The 17,366-nt window shown below is 39.0% G+C and overlaps 1 protein-coding gene across 6 annotated transcripts in view; it reads left to right on the plus strand.

Annotated features, from left to right (window-relative positions):
* LOC105453221 (atrial natriuretic peptide receptor 1-like) overlaps positions 1-17,366 on the plus strand; it is a 97,813-nt gene that overhangs the window by 10,886 nt on the left and 69,561 nt on the right. Inside the window, exon 1 of one of the 6 annotated variants that reach the window (XM_011694988.1) lies at positions 10,107-10,391. The exons of the other annotated variants lie outside the window; for them this stretch is intronic. Within the exon in view, the coding sequence (XP_011693290.1) occupies positions 10,109-10,391 (283 nt within the window). The 5' untranslated portion in view covers positions 10,107-10,108. Of the gene's footprint in view, positions 1-10,106; positions 10,392-17,366 lie in introns of those variants that run through there. 6 annotated transcript variants of the gene reach the window in all.

Here is a 17,366-nt window from a genome sequence, read left to right on the forward strand (position 1 = left end):
TTTTAAATTATATTATATATTCAAAATTAGTAACAAAAGTGGAATGTGTTAAAATTAATACAAAACCAACACTGGATGATTAACACGTGATATACTGGGCAGTAGACTCTAAACCATAAGTCATAAGAAATTGACCAATTACAGCAGAATGTAAAGAGAATAATTGACTGTGATTAGTCAATTATTTCTTACGGTTTATGGCTTACAGCCTACTGCTACTGCCCAATGTAGATCACGTATAATTGTAGCAAATAATCTTTGGATTTATGTAATTACATAGTAATTAGAAATAAATGACCTTATTTTATATATACGTCATTTTATACGACAGAAACTAAATGAATTAAAAAGTTTCATTGACTTAGCAGTTTTAAAAATTTTTGCAATTTAATTCAGATTATTAAAACTTATATTAATTACTTTTTTATCCGATTTTCACGTATATGTGCACTGTTTATACTCTATACGCTTGGATGAGATTTTTCTTAAGATACTCTCTCGCGTAAATTCACGTGTAATAATTTTATGAGCGCGACAGCGCTGTAAAGGTTACATGGTAGCTTTCAGCTTTATCAGTAGCACGGTTCAGTTTTATCTTGCGGGGAGATTAGTTCGGATGCTTTTTCGTAAATTAAACATGATTACGTAAATTGACGAACGCCACGCTTTGAATGCTACCTGCCGAACATTGACATACTTTCGGACGTGTACAATAACGTGTGAATGCCGCGGCGATCCAATTAATTAAATTGGCAACTCTGTCCATGATGAAATACAGTTCAATTTTGCGCGATACGTCATACTTTCCGATCTTCCGCGTTAAATCCCAAGCAAATCAGATCTTACTCGCGCTAATCCGAAAGCTCTTAGGATGCTCTTGTTGTCGAGTATACCGTAAATCTTATTAAACGCATCTTAAGAGAATCTCTTACATAGGCTGTGTACGAAGTATCGTGAAGTTCGTGCAAATTTGATATTTCGATTGATATTCCGGTTCAAGTGAAGCCTCGAAAAGGCTGCGTGACGTCAATGGTCTATCTGACGGTAAAGAAAGCGGGAAAACGCAAAAACATTTCTTTAATCAAGGGCGCTTCGTTTTTTCGGCACGGCAGGGTACGGTCGCGTTTTTCGTTTTTCGCGCGTTCTACCTCGCACGAAATGCCACGAAAACGAGAATGGCGAAACGTCAGCATTACAGTGACACCCATCTCGTTATGTGTATTCCATCTCGCTGCCGGGCTGTGTATATAGTTATTGAAGAAATCCCGGAATTGCATTGCATTCGTTCCGTATCGTATAGTGAGCGCGGACACGTGTAAACGTGTCGGTGCGATTTCTCGTTCGGAAATACGTACGTACGTGTACTGAATGAGAATGCACACGTACACATGCACACGCGGTGGCAAGCTGTTATACACTTTGTGCACTTGACAAACTTGAGAAACGAGGGGCACAGGTAAAAATGGCTACGATCGTGCTGAATAAGGGAGAGAAAACTGAGGAAATTTTCAGCCATCTGGCTTTCTTGCAGTTTTACTGCAGTCTCAGAGAAAAACAGAGAATCTGTAGAGAATTTCTGATGTTTTTACTTAAAAATAATATTTCAATTAGTGTGCAACTCTCTTTTAGTTTACTTGTGCTGGATCGGCCGCTAAATGTATGTTGTCTTTTAGAAAAATCCTCAGAGAATAGTGCTTATACGTATACTTCTTGAGAACTCTCGTTTCATTTACTTTAGTATTAAAGGAAAAGTATTTCTTGATTTTCTACATTTACAAAGTATTTAATATTTATATTCGATTTTATATTTTAGATAACATACAATATTAAAGTCATAGCGTTAAATTGTATAAACCCAATTTGAGTTATTTTAATCATTCCTATAAGTCCCCACTGTTCCTGCTCAATATATCGTTCATTTAATTAAAATATATAATATTATTTAACTAAAATAATGAAATTAAACAATTTAACTCAAGAAATTTGTTATATTTACTAAATGTATAGTTAAAATGAAGCAATTCAACCATAGAAACGGGTTGATTAGATATGGTTGTTTTTTTAATCACATGTTTTGTGATAAAATAATATATTTTGATACATACATGAAAGTTGAAAATAATAAAATGTTATTTAACTCAATAAATTGGGTTTCAGCTGTTCCTTTCATATTTAACAGTATAGAGCGGATCACAATATCAGAGCCTTTTCATTCGAAATTCCTCATATTCGCACAGTTTTTATTTGCGGTTTCGGTGTCGGCAATGATTTCTCTTATTTACGGATACAAAACTTTTTATTCACGAATTATCACTGAAATAAGTAATGAAATAATGAATAAAAAGAGGAACTTTTGACATTCTTCTTTTTTCTCTTGTTTTGAATAAAAATCAACTCGCATTTTTATAATATATATTAGTTGTAATCCTGAGTGAAAATCAATTGCAATATTTATTTTAATACAAACTAAAATGAAAGAGATATGAAAACTGGAAAAACGCATTTTCCATTCCTCGATTATTTATTTTTATATCAAGCTTAATCTTTCTATGTGTTTCTCTCCTCTATATTGGCGATTTCCATATTCATGACATTTTTGCAGAATATAAATTTTCGCAAACATGTTTTTTACTATATACACTCTAATTTCATGTTATATTCTTCCCATTACGTTTATTAGATAATACTATGTTACATATCTAAGCACTAGAGCTCGCGTTTTACCCTATATTTTTTTTTCTAAAACCATTTTTTATCCAGTCCGATGTTGCAAAATGTATGCTATATTTTATCGATGTAGATTCAGAGGGAAAGAGTTCCAGTCAATCCTTTTTCTATTTACATAGATACAATATTTATAAGTTGTAGCGAAAACATTTCTTTTTACCTGTAAATTTTTTACAAAACATATTACATGTATGTACAAAAACAAAAAGCTAGTAAAACGTATACAAATAAAATAAAAAACAGTATAATCTATAATTTTATCTAGAATTTTATCGGAACATCGAATAGTAGAAAAGATGGGTAAAAAATGAGGATATGTAAGAAACATGTTTGCACACATACAATGAAATTCTCGGCTATCATCTTCTGGTATAGGAAAACAGGCGAGTTCTCACGGAAGCGCACATATTCTCCGAACTTTTCTCCTCGAGTCGTAGCGGAAAACACACATTTACAAGTTTGCCCGAGTTTACTTGCTTGACATTGAATGTCTGCCCCGCGTAACAACACGTCGCGATGAAAGATGACGGTACATTTCCACACGGGGTGGACCGACAGATATGTCGCGTCGCCGAGATCCAAGCGCGACAGATACGAGCCACAAAGTTGAGGGATACGAGATAAAGTTGTCGTCACGCGTGAAATTTTTTTACGGCATCGTAACTCGAACCAAGCACTTTTCGGGAAATTTTTCAGTGTGCTTTACGATGCGGTCTACGCTAAAAGCCGCCCGCAGCTTTTGAGCATATTTCGCAATTATACACGTCTCGTCTGTGCATTAAGTTGCGCTAAATTGCGTCACGGTTAATGGCTCGATGTGGAATCAACTATATCGAGTAATATCGACGTGTGCTTATACGAGTAGTTAAAAAAAAAGTGATCGCATCATTCACGCGCGAGTGTTACGAAATTTTTTATTTTATTCGCGATATATTCGTGCCAGTTAATTAAATTTGTACATCTCATGATTAAAGATAAAGCCAATAAATTGAGATATAAGGATGTAATAAATTTCTCGATATTACATAATTTCGATAGAAATAATAATTGAATCGCTTTATAGATTTTCCTGAATGAATTTTCTCTCGAACTTGCGTCTCTAAATATTGACAGACAGTCATTATGACGATGAGAAGGAGGGCTTTATAAATTTGAGAGTAACAAGTTCCTGGAAAGCTGCGGGCACATGCCGTGTGCGTTGCCGTGTGTCGTCCTTTTTGTGTTCGACGATGCACATTCCGAATGAATGCCAAACGCGTGGAACACGGGCGTTCGGGAAACGTATATACTTACAAAGCTTTTGACGATTGGCACATTTGATATTCACACACGGGGCGCGGATAAAGTTCACGCGAGCGAATGTATAAAGCAAGGTAGCGTCAAACGTCACAAACGGGGTAGTCTTCGCGCAAGCATCGTGTGGCTCGCGTTTCGTTATGCGGCTCGCAATTAATTTCACATTGGCATCGACGCGATACGTCTCGATTGCATTTCGTTTAAGCGCGTTTGACGGATCGCGTTCCTTTGCGCGGACAACGCAACGGCGGTTTGATTAAATTTATCGACGGTAAATATATGGTGGGCGTTTTCCGTGCGTCATTACGATTCCTCGATGATGATCGTAATATTTATTAGGACATCCGTCCCGTCGGAAAGAGGGACGCGAGGTGTAGATCTTCTAGTCTTTAATAAGTCCTGCCAACCGTAATTTAATTAAACGAAGCATTGCTCTCGGCGACTGCCAATTAACTCGCCCGTATGCGAATTTCCCGATGATCGTTAATCCACCATTTCGTTTCGCTCCGCTGAAACTTCGACAAAGCCAACCTCCGGCAGTTTGCGTCTCAGAATGCCAGAATGGTGCTCCGCGAAAGTCGCAAGTGGTGCCATTTGAAAACTAGAATCACTTCCGAAGTAATTTCGTAACCTAATAATGGCCTCGAAGCTCAAAACCAGATCTACTAACGACATAACACGTGGCGCCGCGCCATAATAACGGGGATAATTGCAGTCTGCGATACCGTATAGAATTGCCATAACAGATCCTTTTCACATTGATACGCTGTATCGTATCTGTAACGTGATTATTATATTTATATTGCGATAGTGCCTTGTAAATTGAATGATTTCCACATCAAATTGCTCGTAGAAATTTTGCGCACGATGTACATCATACAAAGCTGTTTATATTAATTACATATTGCTCGCTCGTTGCGCATTAATTAACTGGTAAATGTGTAAGAGAATTATTGATAGGATATAGGCCGGTGTTTATTTGTAATAATATTTATTATAATTGATGCGCGCATTTACCGTATCAAAAACATCGATCAAAAACAAGCGATCTAATACATATACACGCATCTCGTTTATACACCGAAATGTTTCACTCTGCTAATGAGTTTCCAATTCCGATAACTGAAATTTTACCGAATCGGAAGATAATTGCTTCAAAATACCAATCGCGCCCCTCTTTTCCTACCGCAAAACTCCGCATTAATTTGAAACTTTTGTTCCCTGCCCGACAATAAGATGTTCTTTTGGAGTATCCTATTTTTGCCGACAGTATTTGGTTCTCGCTTCTAAAGAAGCTCTTTTGCCTCGCGGAATTCAACTCGCTTATTTCTCTTGCCGCTACTTAATTATATTTCCTGTCTAGGACTTTTTATCTTTCTTTCTTTAAAAAACTCTGCTTGCAGCGAAAGATATTTCAAGGGTTAATTATAAGTCTTTTTGATTGTAGAGGCTTCACTCATTGGAAATGTAATATTTCATAAATCGATGAAACCTCAAAGAACAGGATTTGATAAAATTTATTGCGAGTAGCACTTGTTGCAGCATCATCATTTTGCATAAGTTTATGAATATTCAGTTAACCATTGCAAATTGAGGCACACGCTGCCATCTCTTTGACGACTTTCCTGCAATAAGGCACGAATTATACCGAACAAAGGATTCGTTTCATCGAAGTTTATTTAATTCCCGCGCGTTAGAGTCCTAAATCCGTCAGATTCATTTATCTTCGGCATACTTCTTATTTAACTGCCTGTTGGCCAAATTAGTTTTAAATAAAGAGTTTTAAAGAATAAAGAATCTCTCTGTGTGTACGCACAGACAGATTAAATAAAATAAATAATATAAGTCTGTATTTTTTCAAAGACAGATCTTGTATCTCTCCCGCGTTCTTTTTCCCCAAGAATATTTCTTCTGAAATATGAGGGTGAAATATGCAAATGGCAATGCTTTGTATATCGTCAAAATCTCCCTTTATCATTGTGAAGTTACTCAATTTAGGAATCAACTTTGGCGCTCCGTTCGTGGGTGGATGCTATCCTTACAATTAAATTCGAGTAAGGTCGGGTTGCCCGATTCGAATCCAGGTTTTTTGTCTGCCGTAATTAATTTTCATTTTCGAAGACGTCCGACCCCGTAATGAAGCCATTACCGGTCATGTCGGAAACTTCGTGAGCACTTCGTCTCAACTAGCAACACGATTCCGTGTCTCTCTCTATCTCTCTGCTGTCATTGTGATCGCGGAGGTTGTGAATATGGATCGAGCGAAAGTCATCGCTCTAGCTTCGCTTTTATTTGAAATCGATCAACGCCAACGCCAACGCCTTGTAACAAAATGCGGTGATTGCGGAAGCTTGCTACGAACGCTTCATTGAAAGCGCAGTTTTAGCACGAAAGTTTTATCAAAAAGCGATTGTTTTGTTACAACGTAAAATTGCAGTGGCGCAAACTGCAAATGTGTTATTCGGACTAAATTGCGTTGTCAATATTGCGAAACGTTGCGCGGGTGTAAGCTGTAACGACAGCGCGTTACGGATAATTATGGAGAATTTTTCTCGCGCACTTATTGGCACGTAATCGCGTAAATCCGCGTCATCCGGAACGTCACCCGGATATTAGCATCCCTAGCGAATGCTCGTATATTTTTATCGCGCGGAAATTTATGCATAAAATATATTCATACGTCAAAAATATACGTGCCTGGATATGGAGGAATAAATCAAGTATTAATTTTCGCATCCACACGGATACGAGAATTCTGCTAAATTATGCAGGATATAAATCCGTTTCCTTGCTGCCTTCCTTATGCCGTTATGCGATCAAACTAGTATGCACGATCTTGTGATTTATCTCGTGTTTGATATACAGAATTTCATGAATAGCCTTAGTTAACTGTTGTGGCAGGATGATATAACACTTGAACTATGTTAATAAATAAATGCTGCTATGCAACAACGCCCATTAATCTACCGGCGAACAGCTTCGAAACTTTCGAAAGAGTATAATTATACATGTATATAAATTGCAGAGTCATCGCAAGAGAAGAGAATAAAAATCTAAGAGTGGGTCGCATATTGATTGTTTTATCAGGCACCCGTGCTAAAAGTTAGATTATATCCCGTCGTGGCAGTCGCGAGTTAAAAGTTACATGACGAGCGTCTATCGCGACTCGGGGAAATTTTGACGTGCACGGTCACGTACGTCCCGTTTGCCCCGACTGCTCCTGTCTGCCTCCTGTAATAACATCATTCTTCCATCCCTAATTCAGAAGGTGCGTTCCATTCCGTATTTCTCTTCTCTTTCGCGCACCAAAAGTCCAACGCAAAAGCCGAGAGAGGCAGACAAAGTAAAGACGATGCTATACCTATTACTTTTCCGCGGAGTAAAAGTTCTGTCGATGGCTTTTAGATTCCGTGCGTCCCAAAATAAAGAAAGTTTATCCAAATACTTGAGACATCGGAGTAAATTGCTATTTTGGACTTTGATAAAACAGTGGATACGTTTCACGTATACCATATCATTTAGCTTGTACCGTGTCGGATTCCATTATACCACGCTGAAGCCATTAAGGATTAGTTCGCTAAATAATTCGAGGATTTAATTTAATGAAAAAGTCAGATACGCATGCGCATTGTATAAATATTACGAGCTCCATTTTATTACAGATATCCGGCGTAACTCGACGCGTGGCATGTTTATGTAAAAAATTTTGTAAATTAAATTAGTTATCGGAAAAAAAAATATGAGGCCTTTAGATTTTTATTAAATCGATATATTATCTAATTTAATTTTTAGCCAGAAAAATAGCGAAAATGTGCTCTCTGTTTTTTTCAGATCCATCACGTTTAATTAATTAAAACATTTATATAATTTTTTTCAAGAAGATAAACACTAAAGGTTATGATGATAATAACACGGATTAAAAATGAAACGAATATTCTACGATACGATACATTTTACGTTAATTAATTTAATTATGAAATATCATATATAATAACCCTATGTAAATATGTACCAACAACATACAATTTTGAGAAAAAACCGCTTTTATTAACTTATTATAAATCATTTAAAATTTACAGATCAGATTACAGGATTATTTACAGGAAAATTCTGTTTATCATGTCGCATGCGGTGTACTTTAATATATTGTAGTCGCAAATGTAATTAAAACAGAGAAAAGTCGCGTAATGCGATATTCCGATATAATGTTGCTAAGCGCGAATCCATAGTAACGAGTTATTTTTAGTTTTCTCGTCTCTTAGTTTTCTCGTCTTACTATTATAAACTTAATTTTCTCATCTTACTATGATGTATATTTCAACATACAAATATTTTATATGTTATTAAATATTTTATATGTTATACGCTCGAGAATCATTTGCTACTATGGTGTACGTACGTATAAATAAATCACAGGTCAAGACATGTTAATCCGATCTCTTTTTAAGCTCTTCTTTTAAATCTCTTGATTTTAAGCTCTTCTTTTTGATCTTAAGCTTAGAGCTCTAATGGCTCTTCGTTACGGAGATTGGTTTACAGGATTCAAAATCCCAGTATTGATTTTTCAATTCAGCTAGCTCGATTTCACGCTGCAGTTGATTGCTTGGTGCAAACGCAACAATATGCACGTATTCTGATTTTTTAAATATTTTTCGATTTATACGACAAATAAAATTATGAACAGAATTGTATCCCGAAATCTATATCATGAATTACAAATCGGCTAAAGTGTGCTTAAAATTATCGGAACGTAAGTTCTTATCTTTTTAAGGAATCGCAAGCACGATCTTTCTTACGTGCTCCGCAAAACATTAAGAAGACATACGTGGAGACGATATGTTATATTATCATTGAGGGGGAGGTTTAATTCTGCCATACATTCTCCAATTTTAGAGGACAACATTGCTAAACCTTCTTCTTGCATTGTTTTTCAAATAAAAAACGAGCAATTTTTGGGTTGAATTTAAAAGTAATATAAAAAAATTAATAATATTTTACGATTCTCTCTTCACGCGAATATTTTTAAAGCGTAGAAGTAAACGCCAAAATGCGCTAAATCACAGTGTAGCGTGCAGAACGAATATGATTATGCGTGCGGTGTAACGAGATTAATCAAGATATCTCTCGTTTTCTAATTTGGTATACCCGTTTCGCAGCCGAGCTCCTAAAGAGCACGTGTATTTCGTAATTAGTGAGGTCATGATGCTCGGGATTTCTAATAATTATCGCTGCATCGAAGTTAAATTGGACTGGGAACTGCAACGAACTCTCAAGCAACGGGCGTTATCTGATCTGCTTTAAAGGAGAAGCGAGATTATCTATACATCAGTTTTCTTATGAGAACATTAACGTACGAACATTAGAGCTTTAGAACTTGTTCCATGTGTGAAGACGCGTGTTTATGTATGTACATTATATGAGAATGAAGACTGAAGTTGAACGAAAATACAGCACGTGTGCATCGAAATTACGAAAGACAATCTCCTGAGAACAAGAGTGTCAAGCTCTCTGGGAAGAATAAAGGGATGTGTGTATGAAACCGTGTTTGATAAAATGTAGCAAAAAAATTCGAAAATAGGAGTCGCCGATCTTTTTATTCTTTCCACGCCCTCATATCGCATCGGATGCAAATTCAACAAGATGCGAATCACGGCAAGCGCATTAAACACGACAAACGCTTGAACCACGTTGCCGTGAGATATACACTGTGGTCGGGATGCTCCAAGTGAGACTCGATGTAACGCTAAAATGCAGAGGGGACGGCGGCTACCCGAACCCCGCGACCTGCCGCGAGTGACTCGTTTTTCCTCTCGCGTAACCGACCGCAATGCGGAAAATGCTTTGCGACGCGCAATAATTAGACAGACAGTCCCGTCGAGATAAAGGTGTAACGTGCGCCCGGGGGGACGCGATGGCGTCGCGGACGAGAAAGCGGTGGTGCGCGAATAGTGTTTTAGTGCGATTGACGCTGACCCTGTCGGGTTTGTGCGCGGGTCATTGCGCGGATATCGGCCCGATGACGACGATGATGACGATGATGACGAGGGCATCGACGGCGACGATGACGACGGGGACGATGACGACGATGACGACGACAATACCGGCTGGTGGCCCCAGAGAATGCATCGGCGGTACGCGAACGCAGTCCAAAGGTGAAGTGAAGCTGGCGGTGATCGCGCCGGGCGATCGTAACCACGAGCAAAGTCTGCAGAGGGTGTTACCGGCGGTACTGCTAGCCGTGAAATACGTCAGCTCGCCCAGGGGACCTCTACCTGGATGGAACATCAAGGTGGACTATCGCGACTCACAGTGCTCCAGCACTTACGGGCCCCTGGCCGCGTTCGAGTTCTACATCAACCAGACAGCAGGTCGCAAGATACGCTTATATCTTCCATATCTATTTTTCTGCTATCCTCCTTTCTCTCTTTTTCTTTCTGTTCCCTTTATCTTTGGCTTTTATTTAGTTATTTTTTATTTCCCTTTGACTGTCACTCTTCACTTTTCGACGTAATCGAGAAATGCGGCGTTCCGACAGGCTACACAAATTCGAAATTTCATATTAAAGAGCTCCAGAAGCACTTTTACGCAGGGCTGAATTTTCCCTCGACTACTTCGGCAATTATTTAAAAGGTTTCGCAGGTGCGCGGTATTTCACATAATTGACCTGTCGCGATGGTATTAAAAATTTCATGGTAATTCATATGCTGAAATATTTGAAGAGATGAATAATACGAATGATATTGTATATTTTAAACACGCTGGGATTCTCGATTACGTTCAGCAAGTACTTAATGTCAAATCTGTTAAACTTTAAATATCGAATTTTATTTCACTACTCTCGTTTACTATCTCTAATTTAATACGTTACTGAATGCAAAGATTTTTTTTATGTTTGTAACGCGATACGATATTTATTTCTTACTTTTTCATAACTATGCACTTTTACTTCTCTTAATTCATTGTAAGAGTAAGTTTTCAAATAGTAGATATTTTAAATTGAAATTGTATGCATTTAAGAGATTAGACCAATATAAAACTTAAAAAATCCAGTTTTTTAAATTGATATATATATATATATATATATATATAATATATATATATATATATATACACACACATAATAAAAATGTTTTTCTATTATCCATTTAAAATTATTATTATTTAAAATTACAACTAGAACGTTTCTCAGAAAAATTTTTTGTTATCAGAACTGCTATTTGAAAAATGCACATGTTTAACTCCTTAAAAACCAGAGTCAAAAATTTGAAAAGATAAATTGAAGTTTAAGAATTTATGAAAAATCTGGCGCTAAAGTAGTGTAGCATGCATGCGACATGTATCTACGATAAATCGTGCGCGAAGTCGGAAGGCCCATACATCAAGAAAAGTGATTCGTAAAGTTGTTTGCACTTACCGTACGTATACGTCCGCAGTGAAATATAGTGGGAACAGCCATTAAACGTCCAGGTGGCTGCTGTATAAGCTGTATAATGTACACCGTGATTTTATATTATTTATCGCAAGCGCGTCGAACTTTCGAAATGTGAATATACGATAAGAAGCTTACGCCGGCGTATGTATATCGCTAACGATTCAAGTTCCCAATGAAGCCGCTCCTTGACGGCTGGATATTTGTTTCAAGTACCTAGGTGTATTCGATACTCGATCGTGAAGAGACAGAGAGAGAGAGAGAGAAAGAATGCGGAGAGCATCCTCGAACGCGCAGCCCAGTTTAATTTTCAGTTGGAAACGTCGATAAACCGCTCGCCTAGATTTCCGTTTCTATACTTACGCACTCCGAGAGCCACTTTTGCCTTTCTCCGAACTTCAAAAAGCGGATTAGATCGACGGTATAATTAATCTAGGTACCTGTTGGCCGCCATTTGCGATTCAGGAATTTTCCTTGCGCCGAAAGCGTCCCCGGATTTGTGTAACAAACGGATTTCACCCTTATCGCACTTAAGCCGATTTTACATTTAAACGAATGCAGGGGGATGACACCGGATAAACATACGTAACGTAACATGTGCAATGCAAAGACGATTTCCGCGTTATTTATGATGAATAATATTGTATGCATAAAGGGAACATCGTTGTAAGAATAAAGAAATGGGATGTATTTCTTATCTTCTTAACTTACGGAATCTCGATAAAGTCCCTCTGTGTAACATCAATAAAAGCTTCGAAATTTTTTCTAATATATTGCTATATCACCTGTAGATTCCGTGAAGCTTTTGAATATTTCAGAATATCCTGCCGCGAATTATATCGACGATATACGAGAGAGACGATAAGAAATCTCTGGTGACGCAGAAGAAATCTCTTCTGCGAAATTTATAACGTTGAAAAATATTGTACAAGTATGTTTGGAAAATATGCGGAGAAAAGGCTACGTAGGTCTTTTCTTCCTGTGAATCAAGCAATCTCGGGCGTTTTCTTGCGAGAAAATCCAATCGACGTTGCGCGACGCGTTCGCTATGAATTTGTTATAAACTCGACAGGCAGACGATCGAATGCATTAAACGGCGCGCTAATTAGACGTAGGAGGAGTGATCGTGTCGTAGAGAAGGCGCATCGACCTCGCGATGCATCGTCGCCGCGGATTCCGAGGATCGGGCTCTTAGAGCTCTCGCGTCATTGTACCAATTAATCAGAGAGACGATGTTCCTCTAAGGGCCCGATGCCGTATGTTTTAATTGGGTCCCGTAGTTAGAGTTATGCCACACTGCCGCTGCCGCGGCAAACGCCCGCTCGTAGAGACGCGCCTATTTTTATGAGGGGATGACATCAGCCCGTGTCAATTTGCAGCTGCAACGTCGAACGAGCTGCCGCGCCGCAACGACACGACGACGACGACGAACGACGACGACGGTGACGACGAGGATGATGACGGGCAAACCGCCTCTCGCGCCGGTCAGTCAACCAAAGCCGCGTCTTTTTTCGTCAACCCTCCGCATCCAGACTCCGTTAAATACCGACTTTAATTCGGCTTAATTAATCCCGTCGTGCCGGTGGCTCGCTCTTCTCTTCGGATCAATTGACCTCGCGCCCTCCCTCGTAAGCGAATCATTTACTTTCTCAGGAGTGCGTGCGGATCGCCGATGAAAAAATGTCTCATCTCTGTTCGCGAGATGAGTTTATGCGTTAATGGAAACTGCGATCGATTTTTCTTACGTAAAGGCGAGGTAACTCGTTACTGCTTGTCCGAGGGAGCGCAACCTGGTCAGAACAATCGCCTTCGCGAACGACTCTTTCCAGTAGGAAAGCTCTATAATTACTTGTCCATCGGCAGTGAGAATTAATTATGAATGTTGACGAAGAGAGTGTATTTTCTGCCGTTTCCGTTCGATATTCGAGATTGATAGTCCATTACAGCTTTAATTTCATCGACGCGATACTTATGGAAGCCTAATTCCATTTCTCCTACTCGCTCGCCTTGCGCGCCTCGACACGAAATTAATGAAAATACTTGTAATTAACCTTCCTGTCGATCCGCGGAATTAGAACTCGTTTTGAATTTCGCGCTACCTATAATTCTTCTCTCGATTTCAATTACGGATCTTATCGAAGGATAGATTCGAGCGGATTAACTCTCAATCCACCGACGGAAGTTAAACTGGTGTGTAAATCTAGTCTTATCAATCCCAGCGCTAAATCAACCTCGGATGCAAGCTCTTCTCACGTTCGCGGATATCGCTTAAAAATTTCGAAAGCTGTGGAAATGCAGAAAAGAGCATTTAGCTTTCCTTCCCCTGCTCAAGTTTGGTAAACCCGAGAAGTGAGCTATTAAACGTACAAAGCACTCCGCGTTTCTAAGCTCTTCTATAATTTTAACTGAATGTTTAATTATCGAGATCATTAAGTCTGAATATAAATTAGTCACGGAGAATAATGGCATGTCCGGAAGTTTCCCCTAACCAAAAGTTGACTCCAACTTGTCAAAACTTCTGCCATTAGCATTAAAAGTGAAGGGATGGTCTTCTGACATTTCATGTAATAATAAATAGGATACTTAAAGGCCTGTGATAAGATACGGCAATACCATTTAAAACTTTACTTTGATATACACACAAATATATCATTGTAACGTTCCCATTGAACTCCTGTGTTACCTCCTTACGTTCGCTTAAATAAAACACGCGCGCGCAGCTATTAAAAAAAACAATGCTAAATGAGACGCGTCGTCGATTTTGCGAGATCCAGCCGACCTCTGCGAAACGACGGAGGTTGATTACGGGAATACTTAATGAAAGAGCGAAGGGTTGATCTCATCAGGCGTTAATTTGCGAACTTCTTAGTTGCGGTAAATTAACGTGAAGAATTTAATCTTTTAGCCCTTCCACCTTTTTTTTGGTTACTTATTTCGTCGCGTGGTCGAGTCGTAAAAACACACAAATGGTGCAAATTTATTTTCTTAAATATCGCGGCAAATTTTAAAAAGTGGGAAAGATGCAACAGAGTGGAACTCTCTCAAATAAAATTGCCAGTCGATTCAAAACATGTATTTGTAGTACTGTAATTCGCTTGTTGCGAATAAAATCTCGAAATCGCGACGGGATTCAGGGCGTCGTGTTGTGGCATACGGTTGTAAATAATGCAAATCGAATCGCAAATGCGTTGTAAAACGCATTATCTGCCCGCGACGACGATAACGCGACGATACCGATAAAAGACTAAATTGGTCATTCACCTGTTGATCACGTCAGCCTCGGTCGTCGGGAATGACCGGTTCCGTACTTAATGCGCTTTGAAACGCTCTTACATTCCGTTTGAAGCTTCATTCTCTCAAAGGAGAGGCGAGAGAGACAGGAGTACCTTTCAGATTCCAAATCGCGTTCGCAGCTTGCGAGCAATTCGTCTTTATGATGAATTCACAATGATTATTCATGATATCCCCGTTGTCGGAGCGATCCACGCCTGGAGTTTCTGAATGGCAGAGAGAAAGAAGAGAGAGAAAATTCGCTTGTGTCGCATATAAAGAAGGGTAACGCATGTGTGCAGATAAGTTCTGCATAAAGTATGCGATAAAAGGTCATGCGCGAGATGCGGTATAAGCGCATCTCCTCCTTTCTTACGATGCCCGCCGGGAACTTGCCGTCGCTGTAACGGCTGCGAAAATGGCACCGCTTCACCGCTTAAATTGCTCTCGGAAACGCATTCTTTTTTTTTCTCCCCTCTCTTTTTTTCCACCCTTACCTATTCTATTCCCACTTATGGACGGAGCCGCGCGGTGTAGAGATCTCGCAGAGATTGCCGATTATCGCGAAGATAACGAGGTTTCGCGTCGTCCGTTAAATTGGCGAAAGAAATCTCTCCCCGCTGAATAAATCGAGAAGCGCATTCAATATATTCGTTTTTTCTTTCTGCGAATTAGCGCGAGCCAGCCATCGGCGCGAATATCGTTTCCTTTATAAATATTCATGTCGCGCGATTGCCGCGATTTGACGGTGTCACGTTAATATTGGTGTCTATATAAAATACGAGTCGCGTACGTTCATTCACATTTATTTTTGCTCCATTGTCATTTTATCTTTTATTTTTATCTTCATTAAAATGCGAATAAGTGGATCCGTCAGCGGCGCGAAATGTTTCACGCTTTCAGAACTTTAATAAAATTCGCCGCATTACGTTGTATTGACTGCACAGACGGCGCTTGTTAATGTTAGCTGATATGAAACTATTATATGGTTATCGGATTACAAGTCTCAGTACTTTGAGCGCTTTTCCTCTTGCGCGCGTGAGAAACTCTTACAACAGAGAGGGAAATGGGCTGCAGAGAGTTTATCTTGTGTAAGGGTTATCCTGTGCTGTACTTCCTCTTTCAATCAACGCGATTGCCGGCTTAAATGGGAAAAACGAACGATTTCAATCGGTGGTAAAGTGGGTCGAGGTAAAAGCGGAACGAGAGAAAAGGGAGAAAAAAAAGGATGAAGTAGGAATGGTTTAATAGGCAAACTCAACGAGCGACGACGTGTATGCGTTTTTTTCCCGATGAAATTACTTCCTTGGTGTTTTATTCCGCGTAGCGCGCTCTCTGTCGTCGAACGTTCCACCGCACAGATCCCGAATGCATACGTTTATCAAGTATATTTGCCTTAGTTTTGAAGCCTGCTGCTGGAGGGAAGGCTCCGGATTTTCTACCTACAATGTATCTGGCCGTCGTTTTTACGCGGCGAGGCGCTAAATACGCGTGTGTGCACGGAAAATATAGCTTTAACTATACGCGCGCTATCTGAATATACATCCATATTTACGTTTTAAACCGATTTTCGATTGATTTTCGCAAATTTCGGATCCAACATTTGTCATTGTTGAATCATGAAATTTTATTACTTCTATCACTTCATTTTACGCGAGAAAATATATATACCTATCCTCTGAAAATGTTTGGCTGAGCGTAAGGCCGGAGCTCCGCAAAATTTCCACTTTTAAAACTTCTTACCGTCGAATAAATGGGCTTTCTTTTATGGTGGGATTGCTCATTTAAATAAAATTGTATAAACGTTTCGCCTCCAGCGAATGTAGGCGATACACGACTCGTGCGTTCCGCTTGATTTTATTAATAACTAAAAAAAAAAGGATTTTAACTCTTCTGCGACCTAAAACATAAAATTTTATATTTCAAACGCGATTATAATTGGCGAGATCAGGCCATTAAAGATCAACTCTGCTGAACGTCATCACTTGCGACTCTATAGCGGACTGTTGCACTTCCTTCACGAAAGAACGTTCGCACATAACGCGACTTTCTTTTTGGCCATGGCAAAAAAACCTTTACGCCGCGATAAATTCTTCTGGGTTTATCACACGCGCCCCTCTGTAATCCACCGCATCGCTGAAAATAATTTTCCTACGCGGTAGGCAAATTCGTGTCATTTCGTCAAAGTTATTCCAGGCGCTTGTTGCGTCTGCAATCGCGATGCACTACTGTGTTTATGCACCGCGCGGCTATAAATCCGATCTAATCGAAACAGGCGGAAGTCATTAGCGTTCTTGACGCTTCGAATTGATGTCCACCCGATGATGGATCCAGTCGCGCAAAAACTTCGAAGGCGGCCTACTTTTTGCAGCAAAGTCCACGAAAAAACCACAATATAAGAATTTTAAACATAAGCTTGATTCGTGAACGATTCGATTAACAAAACTGACAGCCGGTTTAATTATTTTTTTGTTACAAAATGTATTCTCGGATTTTCTATATTAATCGAAATGCTTAGTTTATACATCTTTTAATGTAAATTTTTATATTAATAACATTAAAAAATTATTTATGATTATTAATTTTTTAAGTATTGACAACAAAAGTGTCTGATATCAATAAAACGTCAATCGGCTATAAAAGA

This window comes from Wasmannia auropunctata, unplaced genomic scaffold (genome assembly GCF_000956235.1).
Source record: "Wasmannia auropunctata unplaced genomic scaffold, wasmannia.A_1.0 LD336001.1, whole genome shotgun sequence".
Taxonomy (NCBI): Eukaryota; Metazoa; Arthropoda; class Insecta; order Hymenoptera; family Formicidae; genus Wasmannia; species Wasmannia auropunctata.